Source organism: Stenella coeruleoalba, assembly GCF_951394435.1.
Source record: "Stenella coeruleoalba genome assembly, chromosome: 4".
Lineage (NCBI taxonomy): Eukaryota > Metazoa > Chordata > Mammalia > Artiodactyla > Delphinidae > Stenella > Stenella coeruleoalba.
In genome coordinates, this window is record NC_137149.1 from 120,185,452 (window position 1) to 120,208,242 (window position 22,791).

The 22,791-nt window shown below is 43.6% G+C and overlaps 2 protein-coding genes and 1 pseudogene across 8 annotated transcripts in view; 1 reads left to right on the forward strand and 2 right to left on the reverse strand.

Annotated features, from left to right (window-relative positions):
- The window catches only part of SH3D19 (SH3 domain containing 19), a 180,801-nt gene that overhangs the window by 23,034 nt on the left and 134,976 nt on the right, over positions 1-22,791 (forward strand). The gene's annotated exons all lie outside the window — the stretch shown is intronic.
- On the reverse strand, positions 1,101-18,322 carry PRSS48 (serine protease 48; the record flags this gene model as incomplete). The annotated part of the gene is given in 9 exon segments (XM_079920726.1): positions 1,101-1,253; positions 1,255-1,301; positions 1,304-1,346; positions 1,349-1,612; positions 4,420-4,731; positions 4,735-4,819; positions 7,044-7,191; positions 9,332-9,409; positions 18,232-18,322. Coding segments are annotated over 9 exon segments (1,221 nt in total).
- Positions 17,745-22,488, reverse strand: LOC307186065 (serine protease 48-like; annotated as a pseudogene). The gene is made up of 5 exons (XR_013831744.1): positions 22,212-22,488; positions 21,770-21,929; positions 20,045-20,319; positions 18,795-18,957; positions 17,745-18,597 (listed from the first exon to the last, which is right to left on the reverse strand). The product of XR_013831744.1 is annotated as a serine protease 48-like (transcript).

The following is a 22,791-nucleotide window of genomic DNA, read 5'->3' on the forward strand; positions in this document are numbered from 1 at the left end:
GTCTGGTGCTGAGAAGGGGCTTCTGGAGCATTTGAGGAAGTGGGAGTGTAGAGAGCAGGTGGGGTGAGGCCAGATGAGGCTGACGAGGCAGCCTGGGATCAGATCCAGCAGGGCTTTGTAGGTCCTGTTAAGGACTTTGGTTCTTATTCTTTGAGCCATGAGATGCCTTTGAAGTGTGGTAAACAGGAGAAAGGAGGAGAAAAGCATTTTAAAAATCTTTATTTTAAAACACTAGTCTGAATTCTGTGGAGAACAAATGCACTTGAGCATAGGTGTGAGTGACGGTAAGAAGGTGGGAACAGCAGTTGGGAGGCTGTAGTGGCAGCCTGGAGGAGAGGTGAGGTTCAGGGTTAGCAAGGACTTTAACTTTCCAAACCTACCCTCACTTCCTGTTAAATGTATTTATTTATCCAAAAACATTGTTTTTCAAGTTGACTTACCCCAAAAGACACAGATGCAACAAAACTTAAATTCATTCAAATGAGAAATGAAGGATGATTGAAATCAAAAGGAGTATGAGTAGAATTATACCAGAGAGTATAGGATAAAGATAATGACTGAAATCATGTATAAAACTTAGCTCTGAGCTCCTGGAAGCCTAGGCAGAAAAGGAAATAGTATAGGTCACATGATTGTTCAACAAAAAGAAGCACACTAGTTAAGCAAGGGAAATAATCTTTTCCTTATAAACATTTAAAGTACTTTATTAAGAAGTAAAATTAACCTGGATAGGTCCAGATTATTGAAACCCAAAACCTCAGCTCTTGAGATTATTGCATTACTCCATTTTTGGTGGTAGGTATTTCAAAAAGTAAACATTTCAGAAATATTCAGAGCTGAACTACATACATGGATTTCTTATTTGATGACTTGTTACAGAGGGGAAGCACAAAGTGAAGAGAAAGTAGAGAAAGACAGACCAGATAAGATGCTCAGAATGCAACCTATGGGCACGAAGTAAACCCATAACGTACCTTCTTGAGGACCTTCCCATTTGCTTTCCCAGATACTTTTTTGTTGCCTGCTTCTGTCGCCATTTCATTTGTGTCTGTAAATACTTCTTCATGGAAGGCATCCCTCCTGCCTTGCAAGACGCATAGTCAGGGACAAAGAATGCCATGCACAGAAGCGGCATTCTTATTTCTCAGTTGTTCACATTCCAGCCAGTGAAACCTCCTTCCAGAATCAAGAATCTCAAAAACAAAATCATTTCTCATTTTAATGAAGTCATCGAGAGTTCCCAGCGACTCTCCTTGTGAGTTCTCTGCCCCTGGGGCTTCTTCTCCACGCATTCCTTCCTAGCCCCGTACTTGGCCAGGAGCTTCAGCTACACTGCCTGCTCTCCCAGTAAAATGTTAGGCCCAAAGGCGCAGGAGGGTCCCAGGAGAGCCAGAGACAGCAGTACAGTAGGGAGCAAGAAGTCAGATAAGTCCAGGTTGTTGGCATCCAAGGCCTCAGCTCTTGAGATAATGGACGTAATCCATTTTTGGTAGTAGGTCACGTTGGTGTAGACCCCAGGAAAAGAAAGACCACATCCTGTTCCCCAGCTTGACGATCCTATCTGGATCCATATACCATCAATATGACGTGACAGAGGCCCTCCAGAATCACCCTAAGGAAGAGGTAAAGGTCATGAGCCTAGTGAAGAAGGACCATGAAGAGGAGCGTGGTCACAGGGGTGGAGGTTCCTTTGAATGGGGCAGTGGAGCCCATGGAGCTGTAAAAATCCGGGGGGAGCTGGACTTCCCACTGACATGGAAATTTAGAATCATAGAATCTGAAATTGGCAGAGACCTTAGCTAAATATATCAATAGTTTCAAACTACTCATCTCTGATTGAAAAGAAAGAAATAGGATGAGTTTTTCCCTAAATTCATTCAGTTGAATGAACTGTCCTTAGTTTTCTATTTTTAGGTCCTTTTTTAGTGTTAAGATAATGCTGTCATATAAAATGGTGGTGACAGTAGTTGGTGATCTATCTCTCAATCTTGCTATTATTTTGGTAACAGCTTTATTGAGATATAATTCACATACTGTACAATTCACCCATTTAAAGTTCAGTTTTAGTATATTCACAGTGTTGCTCAACCATTACCACAACCCATTTTTGTCACCCCCCCAAAAAAAGCTCCATACGCTTTAGCAGTCACCCTCATTTCCTCCCATTCCTTCCAGCCCTAGGCCAACCAGTTACCTACTTTCTGCTTCTGTGAATTTGCATATTATGGATATTTTGTATAAATGAAACTATATATGACCTTTTATGTCTGGCCTCTTCCACTTAGCGTACTGTTTTCAAGGTTCATCCATGTTATGTCGGTAGCATGTGTAAGTACTCCATTCCTTTTTATGGCTAAATAATATTCCATTTTATTGACATACCACATTTTGTTATCTAGTCATCGGTTGATGGTCAGTTGGGTTGTTTTCACTTTTTGGCTATTATAAATAATGCTGCAATGAATATTCATGTACAAATTTTTATATGGATGTATTTTCCATTTCTCTTGGGTGTGTACTTAGGAGTGGAATTCCTGGATCATATGGTAAGTCCATACTTAACCTTTTGAGGTTTTCCAGAGTGGCTGCACCATTTTACATTCTCACTAGGTATGTGAATGTTCCCATTTCTCCACATTCCTTGCCAACTCTTGTTATTATCTGTCTTGCTTATAGCCATCCTCCTGGGTGTGAAGTTGTGTCTCATTGTTGTTTGATTTGTAAATAGTGAATATACAGACAGGAAATTTTTGCAGAGATATAGAAAAATGCGTGTGAGTGAGGCGGGAGGGAGGGAAGGAGGAAGTAAAACCCAAATGGTCATTCTAGAACTAAAAAATAAAATATCTGAAATAAAAATTTCACTAGATGAACTTAACAGTAAAATGTAGTTGGCAGGAGAAAGAAGCAATGATTCTGAATATAGATTAAACTATCCAATTTGAAAACAGAAAAAGGTAAAAATAAAATATCAGGGACTTATGTGAAAATATCAAAAGTTGTAACTTACAAATTTTCAGTTTCACCCAGAAGGGGAAAAGAGAGAAATAAGGCAGAATAATAGTTGAAGAAATTATGAATGAAAATTTCCCAAGTTTTGATGAAAGGTAAAAGAGTAGATTAAAAAAACAAGTCAGTGAATCTCAAATAGGATAAAGACAAAGACAATCACACCTAGGACATGACATTCAAACTTCTAACAATCACATATGAAGGAAAGTGTATTGAAAGCCACCAGAACAAAACACATCCCACCCAGTGGAGGAAGACACAAATGATTGCTGAATTTTCATCAGACACTTATGATCAGGAGACAATGGAATGACATCTTTTAAGTGTACAATGAAATGTTTCTTACTTCAAAAAATTAAAAAATTGGCACTTCTATGTCAACCTCTTAATATATTTATAAAAACATATGAGACTGTGAAAATCCAAGCACCAGTGGTTAGCATTGCTCTAGATCAGTAGTTGAAGAGATTAAATTAATAGATAAAGGTTAAGTGACTTATCCAGGTTAACACAGAATTATCGTCGGAACATTTGTCTCCTGATTCCCAATTCACTGTTGTTTACAGATGGGCAAACCTGGATCCAAATTAAGATCTCATGTTAAAATAAAATAATTTCAAGAGCAAACCCTGACCTGGCAAGTATCCTTTCTTTTCTCAAGATCACCAGCACAAAGCGTGCTTTCCTGGATGACAGGCTCTGTTTGTGGTAGGAGGTAACCCACCGGGTTGTAGGTTATTTCTCAATGCTGGTGTTCAGTGATGGGTATTTCTGCTTCTTGGAGGATGGTAGGGTAGTCAGAATATGTAGAGATAAATAGGAGTGAAAGGAAAAGCAGCCTGGAAAGGTGCAGGGACAACATTCAGTCATGATATGCAGACATCTCTGAATGGGAATCCAAAAGCAGAACACAGTCACTTTCCAATCATGTTGGCTAATGGAAGAGGTTTTTTTTGGTACAGTTAATCTAAAACAATGGATAATTCAAAATTCTATTTGTTTGGGGCTTTTCTAATGTGCCATGTGGGGCATTCCTAATGTTCTAAATAAAGAGAAGTGCTGATACATTTTGATTAAGTAAAGACGTGAGTATTCTACAGTATTCTAAAACTTTTTCCTTTCTCATTTTTCTGCTCCCAGATCATTTCCTGTCTTTACTTTATCCTGGGAAAGAGTGACACAACACAACACTTTAAAAACAGATTTAAAGTACTAGACTCTTTCCAACCTTACATCAGGCTTGTTAACCTCTGTTTCAGAGGGGTAATTGTGTGTTCAGATTGTTAGTATTAAAAAATAAATTAAATAAATAAATTGTTAGTATCTTTTCTTGCTGCTATAGCTAGACTCTAGGCAGGATATAAGAGTAAATAAACATATAAATAAGCAAACATTTTATTTGAAGACGTTTAGATAGTGTCTGGTTTTGTTGAAAATATTTGCCGTAGTAATGAAATGCCTAGAATACGAATATTCTAGAATGGGTACAAGAAGGTGATGTATAAAACAACCCCTTTCTCTTCCTATTCTCTTCCTATTCTCACCTTCGTCTTCTGCTTTTCCCCATCCAGTCACCCAGCAAGAGTCTGGAATTGTCCACTGCTTTTTGACACTGGACAAGCAAATAAGCAGGATGGAAGAACTGTAGGTGACTCTAGAGAACAGCCTCAACAAGGCAGTGTCTGCCGTGGTACCGTGGTGTTTGGGATGGATGACAATTCAGAACACATGATACTTAACGCCTGTATTTGAATGGCCTATGTCAGTTGATCCCAGCCACACAGTATATAAGAAAGGAATCCGGCGCCTAAGGGGAAGAGAAAGAGGAGAATAAAAGTGGAGCATGCTTTTGTGCTACAGCTGGGTCAGAACAAGCTGCCTGTGTGTAGCACTAAGTCTTTAGGTAAGAAAGGAGGGTAACAGACTTGGAATTAACCAGGCTGCTTCCAACTTGGCATAGCGTTGGTTTGTCTTCTTTTCTCCGTCCCTCACTCCCTGATCACTCTTTCTTTTGTTGTCTGCTGTTTCTGTGGTCTCCTTTTATATGATTATGGCCAGAGTTTTGTCCTGTATGTTTTCCCTGGTTCTCTTATTCACCTCTGCTGTTCTCCGTGGTTTAAGCCATAGCCTATATGCTTAACAGTCATTGTTTTATTTTCACTTTTGAGTTGTGAGCACTAGACCTTTATTTCTAAATTTAAAAATTAAAGCAAAATATAACCACCAAAGTTCATATATATGTAATTTAAATGTTCAGTAGTTTGATCAGATTTACAAAATAAATAAATAACAGAAGTTCTCTGCCCTACTGGCCTCAATTCATGCTATCCAAAGGCAATCACTTTCAACTCTTAGCTCTTTCTTTTAGCATTTTCCCTAGTGTTTTCAAGAAACCCTATATATTGCCATTAATATTTTTCTTTCAGTTTTAGAATATTGTATTCCTCCTGTAGAAGGTGAGGATTGACCCAACAATTACTGCCAACTATGCACTTCCTTTTCACCATCCTCCTCATCTAATATAACTTTCTGTTAGATGAGTATTTAGTATATATGTTCTTGTGACTGTGAAAACATTATTCACTATGAGGCCATATTGAGTACCATAATGCGATTTCTTGTAAAACTTTTTGCTTCTCCTGGAATTAATAATGTGGTCTCACTTGTTTGTTTTTTTTAGTTTTCTATGTACCTATCACTGACTCATTATTTGTTCCCCAAACTGTCTGCCAGAAGTGTAAATCTCTCAATATGTTGACACCTGTTAGGCTTTTTATCAATACTATCCTTTTTTTAAAATTAATTAATTAATTTTTTTGGCTGCATTGGGTCTTCGTTGCTGCGCACGGGCTTTCTCTAGTTGCAGTGACCGGGGTCTACTCTTTGTTGTGGTGCGCAGGCTTCTTATTGCAGTGGCTTCTCTTGTTGCAGAGCTCGGGCTCTAGGTGTGTAGGCTTCAGTAGTTGTGGCACACGGGCTCAGTAGTTGTGGCTTGCGGGCTCTAGAGCGCAGGCTCAGTAGTTGTGGCGCATAGGCTTAGTTGCTCTACGGCATGTGGGATCTTCTTGGACCAGGGCTCAAACCCGTGTGCCCTGCATTGGCAGGCGGATTCTTAACCACTGCGCCACCAGGGAAGTCTTTTTTTTTTTCTTTTTTAAGACCTCTGCCCTCTAACTCCAACCTTGGTACTTTACGATTTTCTTGAGGGTTTTCTTCTGTGTTGTATTCTGTTTTTTCTGGATCCCATGTTTTCCTGTCCCCACCCCACCCTTTATTTTGGTGAAGCACATTCTCCTATGGCTTCCCGAGAAAATGTGCATGAGGGTTAATATTTTTTCTGCTTTGTATATTTGAAAATGTCTTATTTCTATCCCACACTTGATTGATCATTTGTAAATATAAGCAGAATTCTAAGTTGGAATTCTCTCAGCATTTTGAAGTTATTCCTCTCTTTTCTTTGAGCTTTCAGTTTGTTATTGAAAAGTCCTGTCATTTTGATTTCTGTATATATGTCATCTCCTGTGGCATAACAAGTTACCACAAAGCTTAGAGGCTTAGAACAGCAAACATTTCACGGTTTCTGTGGATCAGGATCTGGGTGCCTCTGACCAGGCAGCACTCAGGGTAGACTGCAGTGTCATCTCAAGGCCCGACTCAGGAGGGTCTGTCACGTCTTCATTAGCTGTTGGCTGGAGACATCAGTTTTACAGGTGCCTCTCTCTACAGCTTACTCACCACATGGTACCTTACTTCTCTCAGAGATTGTGTTTGTGACCCAAAGCAGCTGAAGACAGAATTCCCTGACTGGTGTTTAGGAAGTGATGTGGTGAAAAGTAAGCAAAGTTTCTAATATAGTCACTATTTTCATCATTTTTTTTTCTACCTGTATGCCCCGTCCCTAGTCCAAGATGACCTAGGTTTCCTTCTGCCTGTTCATCTCGGCACTTTCCTTAGTCTGTTGGTTCATTCATGGGTTCATTCAGATATTTATCAAGAACCTCTCTGTGTGCTAGGCGCCAGCTAGGACTCACCTGTGTAGGCGGTGTGCTGCTGTCAGTATCCACCTGTCACCGATGAGGGAACCTCTACAGACGTGGGACTCGCCCAAGTGCAGGCTGACCTGCCAAGGCCAGTGCTCACCACGCACAATACGGCTTGAGTGTACAGGTCGTCCACACACTAGAGAAAGAGGAAAGAGAGAAACATGGGAATCTGGTTGTGCTGTTCTTCTGATCCCCATCTCATCATCTCCAAACTCCCATCCATTCCTGGGACCTGAGTCCTCCCGAGCCTCCATACTCCATCCTCTTCCAGTTCCAAACGCAGCAGTCTTGGACCCAAGGGGAGACCACTCACCTGACTGCAGAGATTTCCTTTGGAAAGAAAAGGATAGGCAAGACCTTACAACAAATACAGCCTATCATTAATATATAACAACACCTCTTATATCCAGATTCACTGAATAGAGAGGCTTTCTACCTACTTAAATTTCTCAGATTGGTGTTAAGGGCCAATTTTTTTTTTTTTTTTTGCGGTACGCGGGCCTCTCACTGTTGTGGCCTCTCCCGTCGCGGAACACAGGCTCCGGACGCGCAGGCCCAGCGGCCATGGCTCACGGGCCCAGCTGCTCTGCGGCATGGGGGATCCTCCCGGACCGGGGCACAAACCCGCGTCCCCTGCATCGGCAGGCGGACCCTCAACCACTGCGCCACCAGGGAAGCCCTAAAGGCCAAATTTTTATAAGTATCTACCCAGTAGTGGTAATCTTGATAATTACATACTTACCTAACTTTTTTAGCAGCATACATGGAACATGGTTTAACTTCTACTTGATGATTCACGGCTGCCATCAGGAGTATCAAGCATGTGAGGTTGTAAATACATTAATGCCTTCAGATGATTTTGAGATTTATAAGCTATTTACTTTTGTCATGTTTTCTTGAACTGAAGTAGCATTTTGCAGTATTTGTATATCTTTCTTTTTTGCTACCTGTTATCTTTTTGCTGCTCTCAGCCTACCCGGCTTTTAAATCACTGTGGGCCAGAAAAATAAATGAACAAGCTTATTCCTGAAATCATTGACTGGCGTTTGTACTTCCATTTCCCTCTGCCTGAAATGCTCTTTCCCTCAATCCTCTTAGCTAAATCACTCATCTCCTTCAAGTCTTTGCTCAAATAGCTTCTTCTTAGTGAAACCTTCCTTGACCACCCTATTTAAAATGACAGTGTCCCTGTACCTTAGACGCCCCTCTCCGGTCACAGTATTTATTGCTTTCTAACCTGCCTTATAATTTACATGTTTGATATGTGCATTGACTATAAGCCCCCCAAGGGTGGGGATCTTTGTGTTTACTTCTATATCCATGAGCCCGGGACTGCTTGGGGCCTGGCACGGAGGGTCCCCTCAGGACTTTCGCAGGCCACACCATTCAGAAGTCACATCCCATGGGTGAAGTGTCCTGTTACTCTATATGGTAACTTCTTGAGCCCAAAACCTCTGCCTCCTCGTCTCCACTCCACCCCCAGCCTCAGGGGCTCACCCAGCAGAAGGGGCAGCAGGAAGACACAGCCCGCAGGGCCCATGTTTCTGTCCTCAGAGTCAGCACCTCCTGCTTTCTGGACTCAGGCTCCCAGGGCCAGGCCAGCTGGGGAGCAGCCGGAGGCGAGGGGCAGGACCAGCTTTTCCTCCTAGCTGGATCCTCGGCTTCGCCCCCTCCTCTCCTTTGGCCCTCACCCTGGCCAGGTGCTGAAGGGACCAGACTTGAGAAATGCAGCTACAGGACCCAGGGGGAGGAGCTGGGGCTCGAGGTACCCCCTGCTGTCCAGGGAGAACAGGGTGTCTAAGGCTTCTGCCTCCAGGGCAGGTTGGAGGCTACAGAAAGGAATGGAACCTTGTCTCTAGCAAGGAAATGGAAGATGGGCAGGATTCTTCAGAAGCTAGAAATGAAAAAGAGGAGATTAACCTAGTACCTGGTTAATTTTTTCTAAATTTTTTTGTCTTCATCTTCATTTACAGTGTTGGCCATAGACTGTACTGCAAGTCAGTTTTTCTGGGAAACAGACTCTAAGACAGAGATTTGTGTGCAAGAAGTTTGTTGGGGAGTGGTCTTAGGATCAACACCTCGAGGGGGGATGGAAGCAGGATTGGGCAGAGGGAGAGCTGATGTAATGCATCTGCAGCAGGGGCCTCAGCCATTCCCAAAGGTTGCTCTGGAGCTGGGGTGGCCCTTCAAAGATGCCCTGAACTGAGACTGGAAGGCTGAGCCCTTGGACTTCTGAATGACTGGGTGCAGGTTACCTGCAGGGGAGGGGGCATTACCTTGGGTGAGGTGGCTCTGGCAGCAGTTCTTGGAATTGGACTTGGCTTCGAACTGTCTGCAGCCGACACTCCTGGTTGCTAGGAAAGTGAAAGCTTCAGTCCTGAAGGGGGGTCTGGGCCACGTAGCACAGCCTCTGCTACAGAATTCTTTTCTGCGCCTTTTTTGTTTTCTGTGCCTGTAGTCTGTAGGGTAGTAGGTCTGTGGAGGCAGAATTCAGGGAAGTGTTAAAGCATGTTATTGCTCTCTTGCAGCTTAAAATTTGGGCAAGTTTGACAGAAACACATGAATAATTAAAAAAAATAAGACCAGAAAATATAGCTGTTTTGGTAAGTGTTATTCAGTTACAAGCAACAGAGACTCAATGAAACTAGCTTAAACAGAGAGAGATTATTTTAAAGATATTGTCATGGGCTGCAACGTGTCTCCCCCCGCCCCAAATTTATGTGTTGCGGTTCTAACCCCCAGTACCTTAGAATGTGATCGTACTTAGAGATAGTGTCTCTAAAGAGGTAATTAAGGTAAAATGAGGTCATTAGGGTAGGCCTTAATCCAATATGACTGATGTCCTTACAAGAAGAGGAAGTTTGGACACATACAGAGGGAGAAGACGGCCATTTACAAGCCAAGAAAGCCTAGAACAGATCTTTACCTCCCGTCCCTCTGGAGGAACCAACCGTGCTGACACCTTGATCTCAGACTTCTCACCTCTGGAACTGTGAGAAAACACATTTCTGTTGTTTAAGCACCGCCCTCCCCCGCCAGTCTGTGCTACTGTGTTATGGCAGCTGTAACAAACCAATACAGATTTCTGAGGAACAGTAAGGGGAACAGAGTAGCAAGGACATCTGGAGCTATCCTAGGACAGACTGGAGACCAGGGTGGGAGACTGGAGCTGGCAGGGGGCTCTGGATCCATGATGGCTCGAGAGCTCAGAGCAGCAGTTCGGCATCCTCACTCTGGTCCTCTGCCGTCAGGATGGCCCAGCACTTTCCATGTCTTTTCATTCTATCCCACTGTAAACTACCCAAGTTTTTCCTTACTTTCAGTTCAAATTCCGCAGAATTTGAACAGGTGATCTTTTCTTACCAGCCCTTAGGTACCTGGCTGTGGACTAAGCGTCTTTGCAGTAAGTGCCCTTGTGCATGATGAGGATGAAGGAATATGGCCAGCTAAGCTGCAGGGACTGTTGTGGTGGAGCAGATGCCACATTTGCTGTATCTCAGTACAGTAAGGTGTTTACCTCTTTCAATACATTTTTTCAGACTTTAGAAGTGAACACTTCAAAAAAAATTAATTTTCCATCTCTGTTTACTGACTGCCACAACTGTCTTTTTCAGATTTAGTTGTCTTCATTTGTGACTGCTTGATGGAGGTGAAAATCTACTACTATTATATTTATGTTATCTCCTCCATACTTTTTTTCTTTTTTTTTTTTTTTTGCGGTACGCGGGCCTCTCACTGTTGTGGCCTCTCCCGTTGCAGAGCACAGGCTCCAGACGCGCAGGCTCAGCGGCCATGGCTCACGGGCCCAGCCGCTCCGCGGCATGTGGGATCTTCCCGGACCGGGGCTTGAACCTGTGTCCCCTGCATCGGCAGGCGGGCTCTCAACCACTGCGCCACCAGGGAAGCCCTCCTCCATACATTTTTAATGGTTTTTGTTTTATGCATCCTATGTTTTGTGTGTGTGTGGTTTATCCGTTCATTCTGGTTATGTGTCCACCACTCACTGTGCTTTTTATCATTATATGATGACCCTCTAGGTACTTTTCACCTTAATTTTTTCCTGAAATTAATATTGCAACCTGCAATTTTGTCCTGTTCATTTAATCAGAGAAAAGATTCCTTATTCATATCACAATTGGTATTTCAATTAATTTATTGTATTCACAGGCAATTTTAACTATTTAGTCAACTCACTTAAATATAGCTTTTAAGAGTCAGACCTCAATTTGAGATTTGCCTTCAGGTCATGTTTGGAGTAAAGATCATCTTTTCGCAAAGTTACTAAAGGTCTGAACAGGGCTTTCTGTTGATTTACCAAACGAACAAAATTTGACCAGACACTCCTTTCCCTCTGAGGGTCCTGTGGTTGTCCTAGACCTTTGGACGTTTTTAATATCCCTGGACAAGAGAACTCTTTACATATTAACTTTACATATTTACATACATAACTTTACATAACTTTACATATTAACTGGGTCATTCACACGATCTTTTTTCCCTTTTGCTTAAATGTTTTGTGAAAATATATTTTTGGTTCTAATTTAGCTGGAAATAAACTTTATTGTAACTAAGACATGAGCTCCTTACTATTAAAATTGGAAGTAAAAGGAAAGAATTAAATAGCTATCTTGCTTTTCCTGTCCAAACTGTAGTTCAGGGTAACAAAACGGGCTTAGTTGATGAGGGAAGAATTTCAGCTAATAAATTCTTACTGGTTGGAAAGTGATAGAATTTGAAAGCAATACTTACAGCTCTTTATGAGATAATTGATTCAGGGGATGATTATTAGTAGTTGAAAGTTTTAGATGAAACAACTCAGGCTGTTACTATTTGAATGATCTGTTCAATCTTAACATCATGAAAAGTGGAATAAGGCAGACATGAGCCTCCCCATGTGACGTAACGTGAAGGAATATCCAATGAAGTTTTCTTGTCAAAAAAGTGAAACCTGAATCTCTAAAGCTACTTCCACTTATAGCAAATACAAGGGATGAAGGAGTAAGTTAAATGACAAGGCCAAGGAAGTTAACAGTCACATCCAGAATGTGGGACATTTTATAAAACAACTAACACTGGTTTCTATAACAAGTCAATGGTATGAGGGTACAAAGGGAGGGAAACTCCTCTAGGTGAAAAGAAACATAAGAGTCATAAGTGTGTGTGGCCCCTGTTTGGATCCTGATTTAGCAAATCAACCCTAAGAGACATTTTGATACAAGCAAGGCAATTTGATAATTAACTGGGTCTTAGAAGGAAGTATTGTTAATCTTGATGGGTGTAATAATGATACTGAGTTAAGTAAGAAAATGTCAATTTTTAAAGAGACAGTTGGAGCCTATGAGTCCTTTCTAAAATCTAAGCTAAACTCTTCTATCATATTGGAGAAATCGTCTTTGGTTTTCAGCCCACAGAGCTATGCTGTCATTTTTATGGGGAAGACTGCATGACCTTAGGCAAGTCACCTTTCCACTAAGGCCTGTGTTTTCCCGTTGTACCATGAAGGCACTGGAATCAGCTGATGATCTCAAAAGTGTCTTTGCAGATGTAACATTGAATTTTGACTTCCTTATCTATTCACCTGTATTTACTTATCTTTATCTATTACCTCCATTACTCCTCTGCAAATATTTCATTATTGTTGGTTTAGCAATCAAGAAATGTGTCGGGTCTTCCATTTTAATGCTCCCTTGCTTCTTCTAAGGTAAGGAAGTGCCAAGGAGTTGGAAGTGAGAGAGCAGGTGCTTGATATCCACTCTAGAGATTTTCCTGAAGACAGCGCTTGTCGCTTTCTGCCTTCTCTTCATGCCCTGTCTTGAGGTCCTAGAGTCTCTGTTCCCAGATCATTACCCTGTTATCATTAACGTTATCTTTAAATACCTCTACCGTACACAATAACTGTTGGTTTGGGAAGTGGCCATGTGGTGGTGTTGGTAAGAGCTTTATTGCTTGCCATGTGGCTGTTGCCTAGTTACAACCTTTTCATCTCAGCAAAATGGGAATAATAATACCTCACAAGATTTTGGTAGGAATTAAATGAGATAGAGGGCAAGTACTTAGCTTGCGTTTAGGCTATTTAAGCACAAACTAATAGTAGCCGCTGTTTTTATTATTGTTTTCGTTGAACTAATATCCTAGTTTTAAGTACTAACTTAATTCTGGGCAAACAGGTCATCTTGGTGATGGCTTAGATTGATGTGAATGGTGCCTGTAGACCAGGATTTCTCAGCCTTGGCACTGTTGACGTTTGGGGCCAGATGATTCTTTCTTGTGGGAGGCTGTCCTGTGCATTGGGGGATGTTAAGCACATCTCTGGCCTTAACCTGCTGGATGCCAGGAGTACCACCCATCCCTAGTGGTGACAACCAAAAATGTCTTCAGACACTGTCAAGTGTCCCCTGGGGTTGGGGTGGGGAGCAGAATCACCCTTGGTTGAGAACCACTGCTGTAGAGTAAGGATGCCACTTCAGGGTGCAGTCTTCTCTTGAGCACCCTGAAAATAAAACAGGGACGACAGTAGAATTGCAAGTCTTGTAGATTTTTTTTTGTTTTTGTTTTTTGTTTTTTTGGCCGCAGCTTGCGACCTGCAGGATCTTAGTTCCTGCATGCCAGGGATCAAACCTGCGCCCCCTGCAGTGGCATCTTAACCACTGGACCACCAGGGAAGTCCCCCAGTTTTGTAGCTTTTTATCTGTAGTTCTAAGAAGGGCAAATGGATTCCATTGTCTCTTTTCTAATTCAATCCATCAGATCAATCTATTATATTGATCTGAAAATGAATAATTGAAAATGAATAAATCTCTTTATAAAATCAGTAAATCTCTTTATAAAATTCTCCTAAAGAATAACTAATTTCTCACTGTTTGATTCCACTTACACGAGGTACCTAGAATAGTCTAGTCAAATTCATGGAGTCAGAAAGTACACTGGTAGGGCTTCCCTGGTGGCGCAGTGGTTGAGAGTCCGCCTGCCGATGCAGGGGACACGGGTTCGTGCCCCGGTCCGGGAAGATTCCACATGCCATGGAGCGGCTGGGCCCGTGAGCCATGGCCACTGAGCCTGCGCGTCCGGAGCCTGTGCTCCGCAACGGGAGAGGCCACAACAGTGAGAGGCCCGTGTACCGCAAAAAAGAAAAAAAGAAAAAACACTGGTAGATGCCAGGGGTGGGGAGGGGGAATGGGGAGTTAGTGTTTAATGGGGACAGAGTTTCAGTTGAGGAAGGTGAAAAATTCGGGAGATGGATGATGGAGAGAGTTGCACAACAACGTGAATGTACTTAGTGCCACTGAACTCTACAGTTAAATATGGTTAAAATAGTATATTTTCTATTATGTGACTTTTACCACAATAAAAAAAACATTTTAAAAAAAGCATAATTGATTTCTCTAGCACGTGTGTAGCAGCAACAGACACCTATGCGCTCTATTAAAAGATCCAGTTTGGTCTTCGTTCTTGAACTTGGACAGGAAACTTTTAGTCCAGCTGTAGTTCCACTAACCAGTATGTCCTAGAACTAGTCCATATACCTGGCCTCCGTTATGTCAGGGCCAAGGCCTGGACAGCCTTGGAGAGACAGCCTTCTTCCTCTGTCGCTCTCCACCTCGTTGTCCAGTCTACGGTTTCCCTCCCCTGCACTCCCCTTCTCCACAGGGACTGATCCTGCTCGGAACTCCATCCTGCTTGCTTTGGGCCCTACTGCCCTTTAACTAGTTCCCCTTGGCAAGAGTTGGTCCTGTTCTTTTGATCACTAAAATAAAATGTTTGTATGTTTATTCACTTATACTAAATGAATTCTTCCTTTCCGTTTTGACATCTAGCCTTCTACAGTCTATTGCTCTCATTTTGTTATTTAGAAAATAAGATTTGATACTTTGTTTGCGACACTCTAATAGATGCTGTTAGAAGAGCAAGAAGATGACTAGGACAGCAGTTTCTCTTCTCAAGGTTGTTCTTATCTATTCAGAAGAAGTAAAGCTGTGTGTACTCAAATAATTACAGATGGAGACTGGAGTATAATAAGAGGTACAAATAACTAGAACCAAAGGGCAGATGTTATTTTGGCATTGTATAAGGAAGATCTTTTATTAGAGCTTTCTAACAGTAAATGGAGGTAATTTGGTATAGTGGAAAGAGCCAAATCTTTTGAGTCAGACAGTCCAGGGTAAATCTGTTTAATCATATATTAGCTGTGTGATCTTAGGCAAGTCACTTAACCTCTCTGATCCTCAGTTGTTTTTTGTGTGTGTGTTTTCATTTGTAAAAGTGGAATAAATAATACCTTCTTGAGTTGTTAGGACAAAATAAGATGATTTTTAAGTGGCCCGCATAGTAACTGATAGAAGGCATAAGTAAATACAAGTTCCTGCCATAGTTAGAGGTAAGATAAAGATGGCATGACCCTCAGAGAATCCACTTTGGCAGGCAGCATGACTAGGCTGAAGTCATCCCTTAGCTTTTTAGCTTCTGAAGTTCTTGTCAGGGCACCTAGAAGAGATCAAATTCAAGAGACTGACTCACTAAAATTTAAGAGACTTGTATATGAACCAGAATGTTGATTTGCAAAGAGGACTATTCATTTTTATCATTTGGAATTTGCATTTTTCCCAACCAGGGCACACCTTCTCGATATTGAGTAGGAAAACTAAATTAGTAGGTGGGTGGTGGTCTGAAGAGTCTTCGGATCAGAACAAGTGGAAGTGGCAAATCTCCACAAGCATTTCACTCACTAGGAGGAAATATCCCTTCTTCACAAAAACTGGGTGAAACAGTGCTTCTCCCTAACAGAGCATGTTTTTCTAAATAAATACAAAGTTTATATTCATCAGACTCAAGAGTCTTTCTTCCTTTACAGCCTAGGGTCTGATGAACACAGAGCTGTCTGGCTTTTGCTTTCTTAGATTCCATGCTGACCATTCCCTTTCCTAATGACGTTTTTCTTCAGTTCAGTGCCCAATACTGTTGATGACACTTAATCATTCTCAGGTATGATCTTGTTCCTGGTGTGCTGCTTTGAGATTATACCCAAATCTCCAAGTTTAGCTTACTCCTAAAACACATAAGACCTGTATTTACTGAAATTTTGGGCATCCTTTCTACAGAAAACGATCTCCTTCCATCTCACCCATTTTGCGTATACTGTACTTGTTAAGTTTCAGTTTTAGAGGATTCTGGTGGGCAAGTGGTGGGACAGTGCCATGTAGTGAAAATAGTTCCCTTTCCTCCATTACCAAAAGTTAGTTAGTTAGTTAGTTAGATAGTTAGTTTTCCAGTTTTATGATACTAAGAAGTGTAAGATCATCCATCGTGTCTGTGAAACAAGCAAACATGCCTTGAGCTGAGAGTTATATCAAATAACTTGTAAGGTACCTTCCAACTATTTTATTTTATGATTCTAAAACCTGCTGTTATCTCTTTGTTGGATTTCTTGGCTTTAGTATCTGGATCCATCCTCTTTGCTCACATTCTTTTATCATTTTTTACTTATTTAGCATCTCACATGTTTAATAGGTTTATCTCTTCTTTTGCCGAAGCATTTGCACAGTGTCAATTATGCCTTGCTTCCAATTCTGTAGTGTTGCCGTCTAAAAAAAAATTCTGAGTAGATCTTGTTAACATGAACAGTGTTCCTTTGAGAATAAATTGTAATCAATCTTTGAATCCTGCTTATACTTTGTATAATTTTTACATTTGGAAAATTAATTTTTTTCAAAGTTCTTACTATTTGTATGTGCGGAAAGCTTTTTAATGGCCCAGATTTAATTTCCTTATTTTTATGTAATTATCTTATCTTTGCAGTTATTAATGAAAATTTTCATTCTCAAACAGTGATTTTATTGGTATTTAATGAAATTTGAGCAAGGGATGATCATTTTGCTGCTGTTCATTCCACCATCTTGCCCAAACTCCTTCTAATCATTTTTCACTCTTATTTGTTGAGTAATACAGAGCATCCTGTATTATTTTAATCAGTATCTTATGAAATCCATAAATTAACTCACTGCTGGCCAGCGTCAGATCCCGTGTTCCTAACTACTCTTTGTATACATATACCACAGGCCCAGGAAAAGGATGGGGATAAAGCAGACATACGTTTCTTATATGAGACATGTTCTTGGACCCCTCTCTGGTCACAGGATATTGCAAGTTGGATATCTCTCTAATAAACACCTTCCCTAACCCCAGTGCACCTCTGAGCACAACCATGAAGTGCTCTTAGTGGGTGGGGTGAACAGGAGACTCCGAAGGCATTCTCCCTGAAAACCTCAATTTAAACCCGCCCCCATGCCTCTCCTTAATCTGTGACCACTAAACACAGTCAGTTTTCGCCTCCCAGCTCCTTAATCCAGACCCTTCCCTTATTGCCCTTACAGAATGCAGCCTTTGAGAAGTCCTCAGTGATTCTTATCAGCTCACTTCTGAAGAATAGAATACAATAGAAGTAATGAGATGTCTGTTTTGAGTTATAGAGAGACTATAGCTTCCATTTGGGGTATTCTCTCTTGCTTTATCTTGTATCACTCACCCTGGGTGAAGCCAGCTGCCCTGAGGCAGCCCTGCAGAGAGGCCCGTGTGAGTGAGCTTGAAGCAAGTCCTTTCCATTTGAGCTTGGAGGTGACTACAGTTTACAGCAGCAGCCTCTTGAAAGACCCTGAGCCAGAACTACCTGGCTAGGCCCTCCCTGATTACTGACCCGCAGACACCAAGAGATAGTAAACATTTGCTGTCTTCAGCCGTTATGTTTTGGGGTAATTTGTTATACAGCAATAGATAGCCAATGCACTGCCCTAGGCTCCTTTTGCCTGGCGTGCTTCAACTGAAACCTTCTAATCTTCTGAGTCCCTGCTTTTTCTCCAGAACCCAGTCTACTCCTGGACTGGGTGGTTTTCATCTTGACTTCAACCAAGGGCAAACTAGTTAACCTCTCTGTACCCTAGCTACTTCTTCTTTAGAATGTGAGGAATTGGTTGGGTCAGGTGATTTCCAGATCCCTTTCAGCCCTAAAGTTCTTTGCTTCTGTATTTCCCCAGACCCTGACTCCAGTTTCATAAAAAAAAAAAAAAGTGAATATGAGAAGTAATAGTTAGAACCAACCAAACTTTATTCATGCCGGGGACCTTGCTTCCCAGGTTGACCTACAGGAGACAAGGCAGCAAGCAGACTGGGCTCCTGGGGGCTGCACCCAGAGGTAGCAGAACTGTATCTGTCTTGCTGAAGCTTCTGAACCTCTCCTCAAAATCCTCAACTTCTAGAATTTCCACTTTCTCCGTCATTCTTAATTCCACTTCACCTTGGCCATACTGACCTCATCCAGTTAGGGTAGCCCTGGGAAAATGAGAGACAGAAGCACAACAGGGAAGAGCCCGGAGAAGTCCGGCCTGAGGTCAGCGTGCGAGATGGCTGACTTCTCAATCCAAGACTTGCAGAAACTGATGTTTGTAAATACTCCAGGCTCATTGGTTCCGATGCAGTTTGATTCCCAGCTCACCACTCCTGCCAGGACCCAGAAATCCTCCACTTTACACATCAGGGGATCTCCTCTACTGCCCTGGGGGAGAGAGGAAAGATGGCTGGGCCATGCACGGGGCAAAGGGAGAGACTCCAGTAATTTAGCCAAGAGCAGTGGAGTTAGGGCCTGTCCAGACACTCCTGGGTTCACGCAAGGACCCCGAAGCTACGAGACATGGAGGAAGCACACTGGGGAATGGAAGGGCTCTGAAAGGTGCCTACAGGATGGATTCTTACTATGCACTGATCTGTCTGCCCCACTGGGAGCCTGGAGCAGATCACGGCTTCACTGATGGGCTCAACTCCGTGCAACAAGCTTTCTTTCTGTAGCGGTTGTTGCATGTCTGGAGATCACTGAGGGGCACTTTTAGCTCCTTCAGTGTATAAGATGGTTTCATAGCTGTAAGGTCAAAAAGAGTCAAAGTTGTCTTAAAAAATGAGGAAGCAACTTTCAGCTATGGAAATAGCTTTCATGCCTTTGATTTTCAGGGATAGCTCTGATTTCAAGTTTCTGCCCCCATAACAGGCAGCACTCTGATTTCTGGTTTGGCAAATGGTCTAAAGGCTGAGTTCCCTGGGTCTGAACAAGACTGATGGCAGTTGCTCCTGCTGTACCACAAAAAACAGAAGAATCTTCTGATTCAGAAAAACCTAAAATCATGAAAGATGTAGTATTAAGTTGTTTGGCTTTGGAATATATTTTTATATCCCATAGAACATAAGAAGGTGGATCTAATGGATTAAGAAGAATCAAGACTATTGTGGGCTTTCCTGGTGGCACAGTCGTGAAGAATCTGCCTGCCAATGCAGGAGACACGGGTTCGAGCCCTGGTCTGGGAAGATTCCACATGCCACGGAGCAACTAAGCCCGTGTGCCACAACTACTGAAGCCCACGTGGCTAAAGCCCGTGCTCTACAGCAAGAGAAGCCACCGCAATGAGAAGCCTGTGCACCACAACGAAGAGTATCCCCCGCTCGCTGCAACTAGAGAAAGCCTGCATGCAGCAATGAAGACCCAATGCAGCCAAAAATAAAAATAAATAAATTAAAAAAAAAAGGACTATTGATACATGAAGCCCTACTCTCCTAGTCTGACTTGGGACCTGCTGAGCACCCTTAACTTTCCTGGATCCATCTTTGTGTCTGCTTGCCCCTACCCACCTACCCGCACACACTCTACCCAGGTGCCGCAGGAGAACTGACAACTCTCCTTAAATTCATTGCCCTGTCCTTTTCACTTTTAAGGTCTTAGTAGTATTGTGAAACAAGAGCAGAAGCAGATGTAGATAAGCAAAGCGATTACAGCAGCAGAAGTATGAAGGAGGCAGAGGGAAGCTGGGGGTCGAGGAGAACTGAAGTCTGCAGTACCTCGGATTAATTGCCGGAGAGCGAGAGCGCACCATATCTGGTGCCAGGAGTGGGATAGAGAGTAGGGGGAGGGACTGTCAGTGGAGGAAACAGAGCTCAGAAAGTCTACTTATCCTCACATTGGGATATCCCAGAATTGCCCCATCCAGTCACCCAGCAGGAGGTTGAGTTCTTCAGCTGGACTGCCGATGATGGGAGACAGATGGGCAGGACAGCGGGGCCAAAGGAAAGCAGGTGGGCCAGTTCTGCCACAGCAATGGCGCTGGATGCATTTCTCTGGAAGTTGGGGTAGGGAATAATCCTGGACACGGGGATGATTGTCGTTTTGGAGTCTTGGTGACCAGAGACCTGAAGTGACCCCACCAATACCTTGTATTTTCTGGTGTCCTTAGACCTGAGAAGAAGAGGAGCAGAGCAAGTACCATGGGTTTCTTGTGACTCTGTCATGGAGTGTCACAGCAGAGCCCAGAGTTCTGGAGGTTGTATTTTTCATCTAGCTCTTCCTAAGCATATGTTCCTTCAATAAGTGCTGAGCATCTCCTGAAAATATAAATGAAACTTAGACATGATCTGGCCCTCACAGGGCTTTGGTCTCAAGGATTATGTGTGTGTGTGTGTGTGTGTGTGTGTGAGAGAGAGAGAGAGAAAGAGAGAGGGTGGAGGAGAGGGAGGGAGGGAGAGAGAGAACACACAAGTAAACAGGTATAGAATTTTAAATTGTCATAAATTTTATGAAGAAAACAGGATTTTGAGGTAGAGAGCAAAAGATGGGGGAAGAGCCTATGAATTGGTGATCAGGGAAGGTCTCGTTGAAGAGATAACTTTTCAACTGAATCCCACAAGGTGGGAGTCAGCCATGAGAAGAGCTATAAGGAAGAGCATTCCAGAGGGAATAGCGTATGCAAAGGCGCTGAGCGTAAGAAAGAGCTTGGAAGTCTCTAGGAATTGAAGTATACCTGGAGTAGAATGGGATGATGTTAGGGAAATGAGCAGGTACCTGGCAATTCATAGCTTAATAGGTTTTATTCTAGGTGCTTGCGCAGCGACTGGAGGATTGGAAGGGGGGAATGACACGATCCTGCCTCTGACTTAAAAAAAAAATCACTTTGTTGTGTGTATGAAGGTAGCAAAACTTATTTTGCTATTGCAGTGGTCCAGAACGTTTGTGCTGGAGTCAAAGTATTCTGTGGAAGTAAAACTGAAGAATTGGTGTGTGCAGTGAATATGAAGGGTGAGGGAAAGTGAGGCTTCATATTTCTGGCTTGAGCAACTGGCTGTGTTGTTGAATGAGATGGGAAGAAAGGGAGAGAAAAGGTTTGGGAATATTGCTGTTGGTAGAATTGTAGTTCTCTTTTGATTACGTCATCTTTGAGATACCAGTGAGATATCTGAATGGAAATGCATCAGAATTAGAGTTCGGAGCTGGCGATGTTAACAAATCTACGACACTTTAAACCATGGGAATAGATGAGGCCACCTAGGGAGAGTGAAGAGGGCTCAGACCTGTGCATCCAGAGTGGTATGCGGATGTGGGCATGCAGTAGAGGGAGTGGCTCCCCCTGGGGAATGTCTCCTTGGGTAAAGAATTAGATGGGGGGTGGGGTGTGTGTGTGACATTTTCTAGGCACTCATTTAAGTCAAGATGATTGTCAAACGTAAAGATACCCGAAGTCTAAGAGTAGTCGTATTGAACTGAGAGCTAGGGCAGGAAACATTTGGACCCGCTTCTTAGGCACAGATATTGTATCGGGCAGTGCAAGGTGAACAACTCTCTGTCCTCAGCCCAGGAGCTCCAGTCACCCTCGTCCCTGATGGGTCTGCCCGAAGCAAGGCTCCGCACTCACCGGAAGCAGCTTGCCACCGTCAGTACCCACTGCTTTCAGATGAGGGTGGCCACACAGATGTGAAACAAGTCCTGGCGGTTGCTGACCTGCTAGGGCCACTGCCCCACGTTGGCCTCCGTGCCTGAGGCAGTGCCAGATAAGGCCGTGGGCCGCCCACAGACTGCAGACAAAGAGGAGAAAGTCCTGGGAGGCCTGCCCCCTCCCCACATTGGTGTCCCCTCCTCCCTCCTCCTTTGCCCCATCCCCCCGCCCCCCCCCCCCCAATGCTGGCCCTGGCTGGGGCGCCTTACTTGACTTCACGAGATTCTTTGGTCATCTGTGCCTAGGAAGAGGAAAGGTGGACCGTGGGGACACCCAGGATGGCTTCTTATTGCCGAGGGCGGCCCACACCCCAGGCCCTGTGCAGCCCCCTCCCGGGACGCTCCTCACCGCAGGGGTTCACCTGAGATCCCCAGCAGAAGGGGCAGCAGGAAGACACAGCCCGCAGGGCCCATGTTTCTGTCCTCAGAGCCAGCACTTCCTGCCGTCTGGACTCAGGCTCCCAGGGCGAGGCCCGCCGGGGAGGAGAGGAGCAGGGCCAGCTTCACCTCCTAGCCGGTCCTCGGCTTCGCCCCCTCCTGTCCTTTGGTCCTCACCCTGGCCATCCCAGATACTGAAGGGTGCAGCTGCAGGACCCAGGGGGCGGAGCTAGGGCCCGAGGCAGAGCAGGGTGCCTGGGCTTCCTGCCTGCGGGTGGAGGAGGGGCCGTTGGGGGAGGGCGCTGGAAGGAGTAGGGCTCACGCAGTGCAGAGACCCTGGTGTGGGCCGAGGCCAGGCTCATAGGCTCCCTCTGCCCCGTCTGCCACATCTCAGGGACTTGCCCTAGTTGCTCCCATCTTCTCCCCCGCCGCCCGGCCGAGGGTGAACAGTCCAGGGCAGGTCCCTGAGCTTGGGTCACGGAGGGCTGTGCAGAGGGCTGCCCCGAGTCCTGGGCCTCGAGAACGGCTACAGGACTGACAGGAGAAGATAAAAAAGAGGAAATA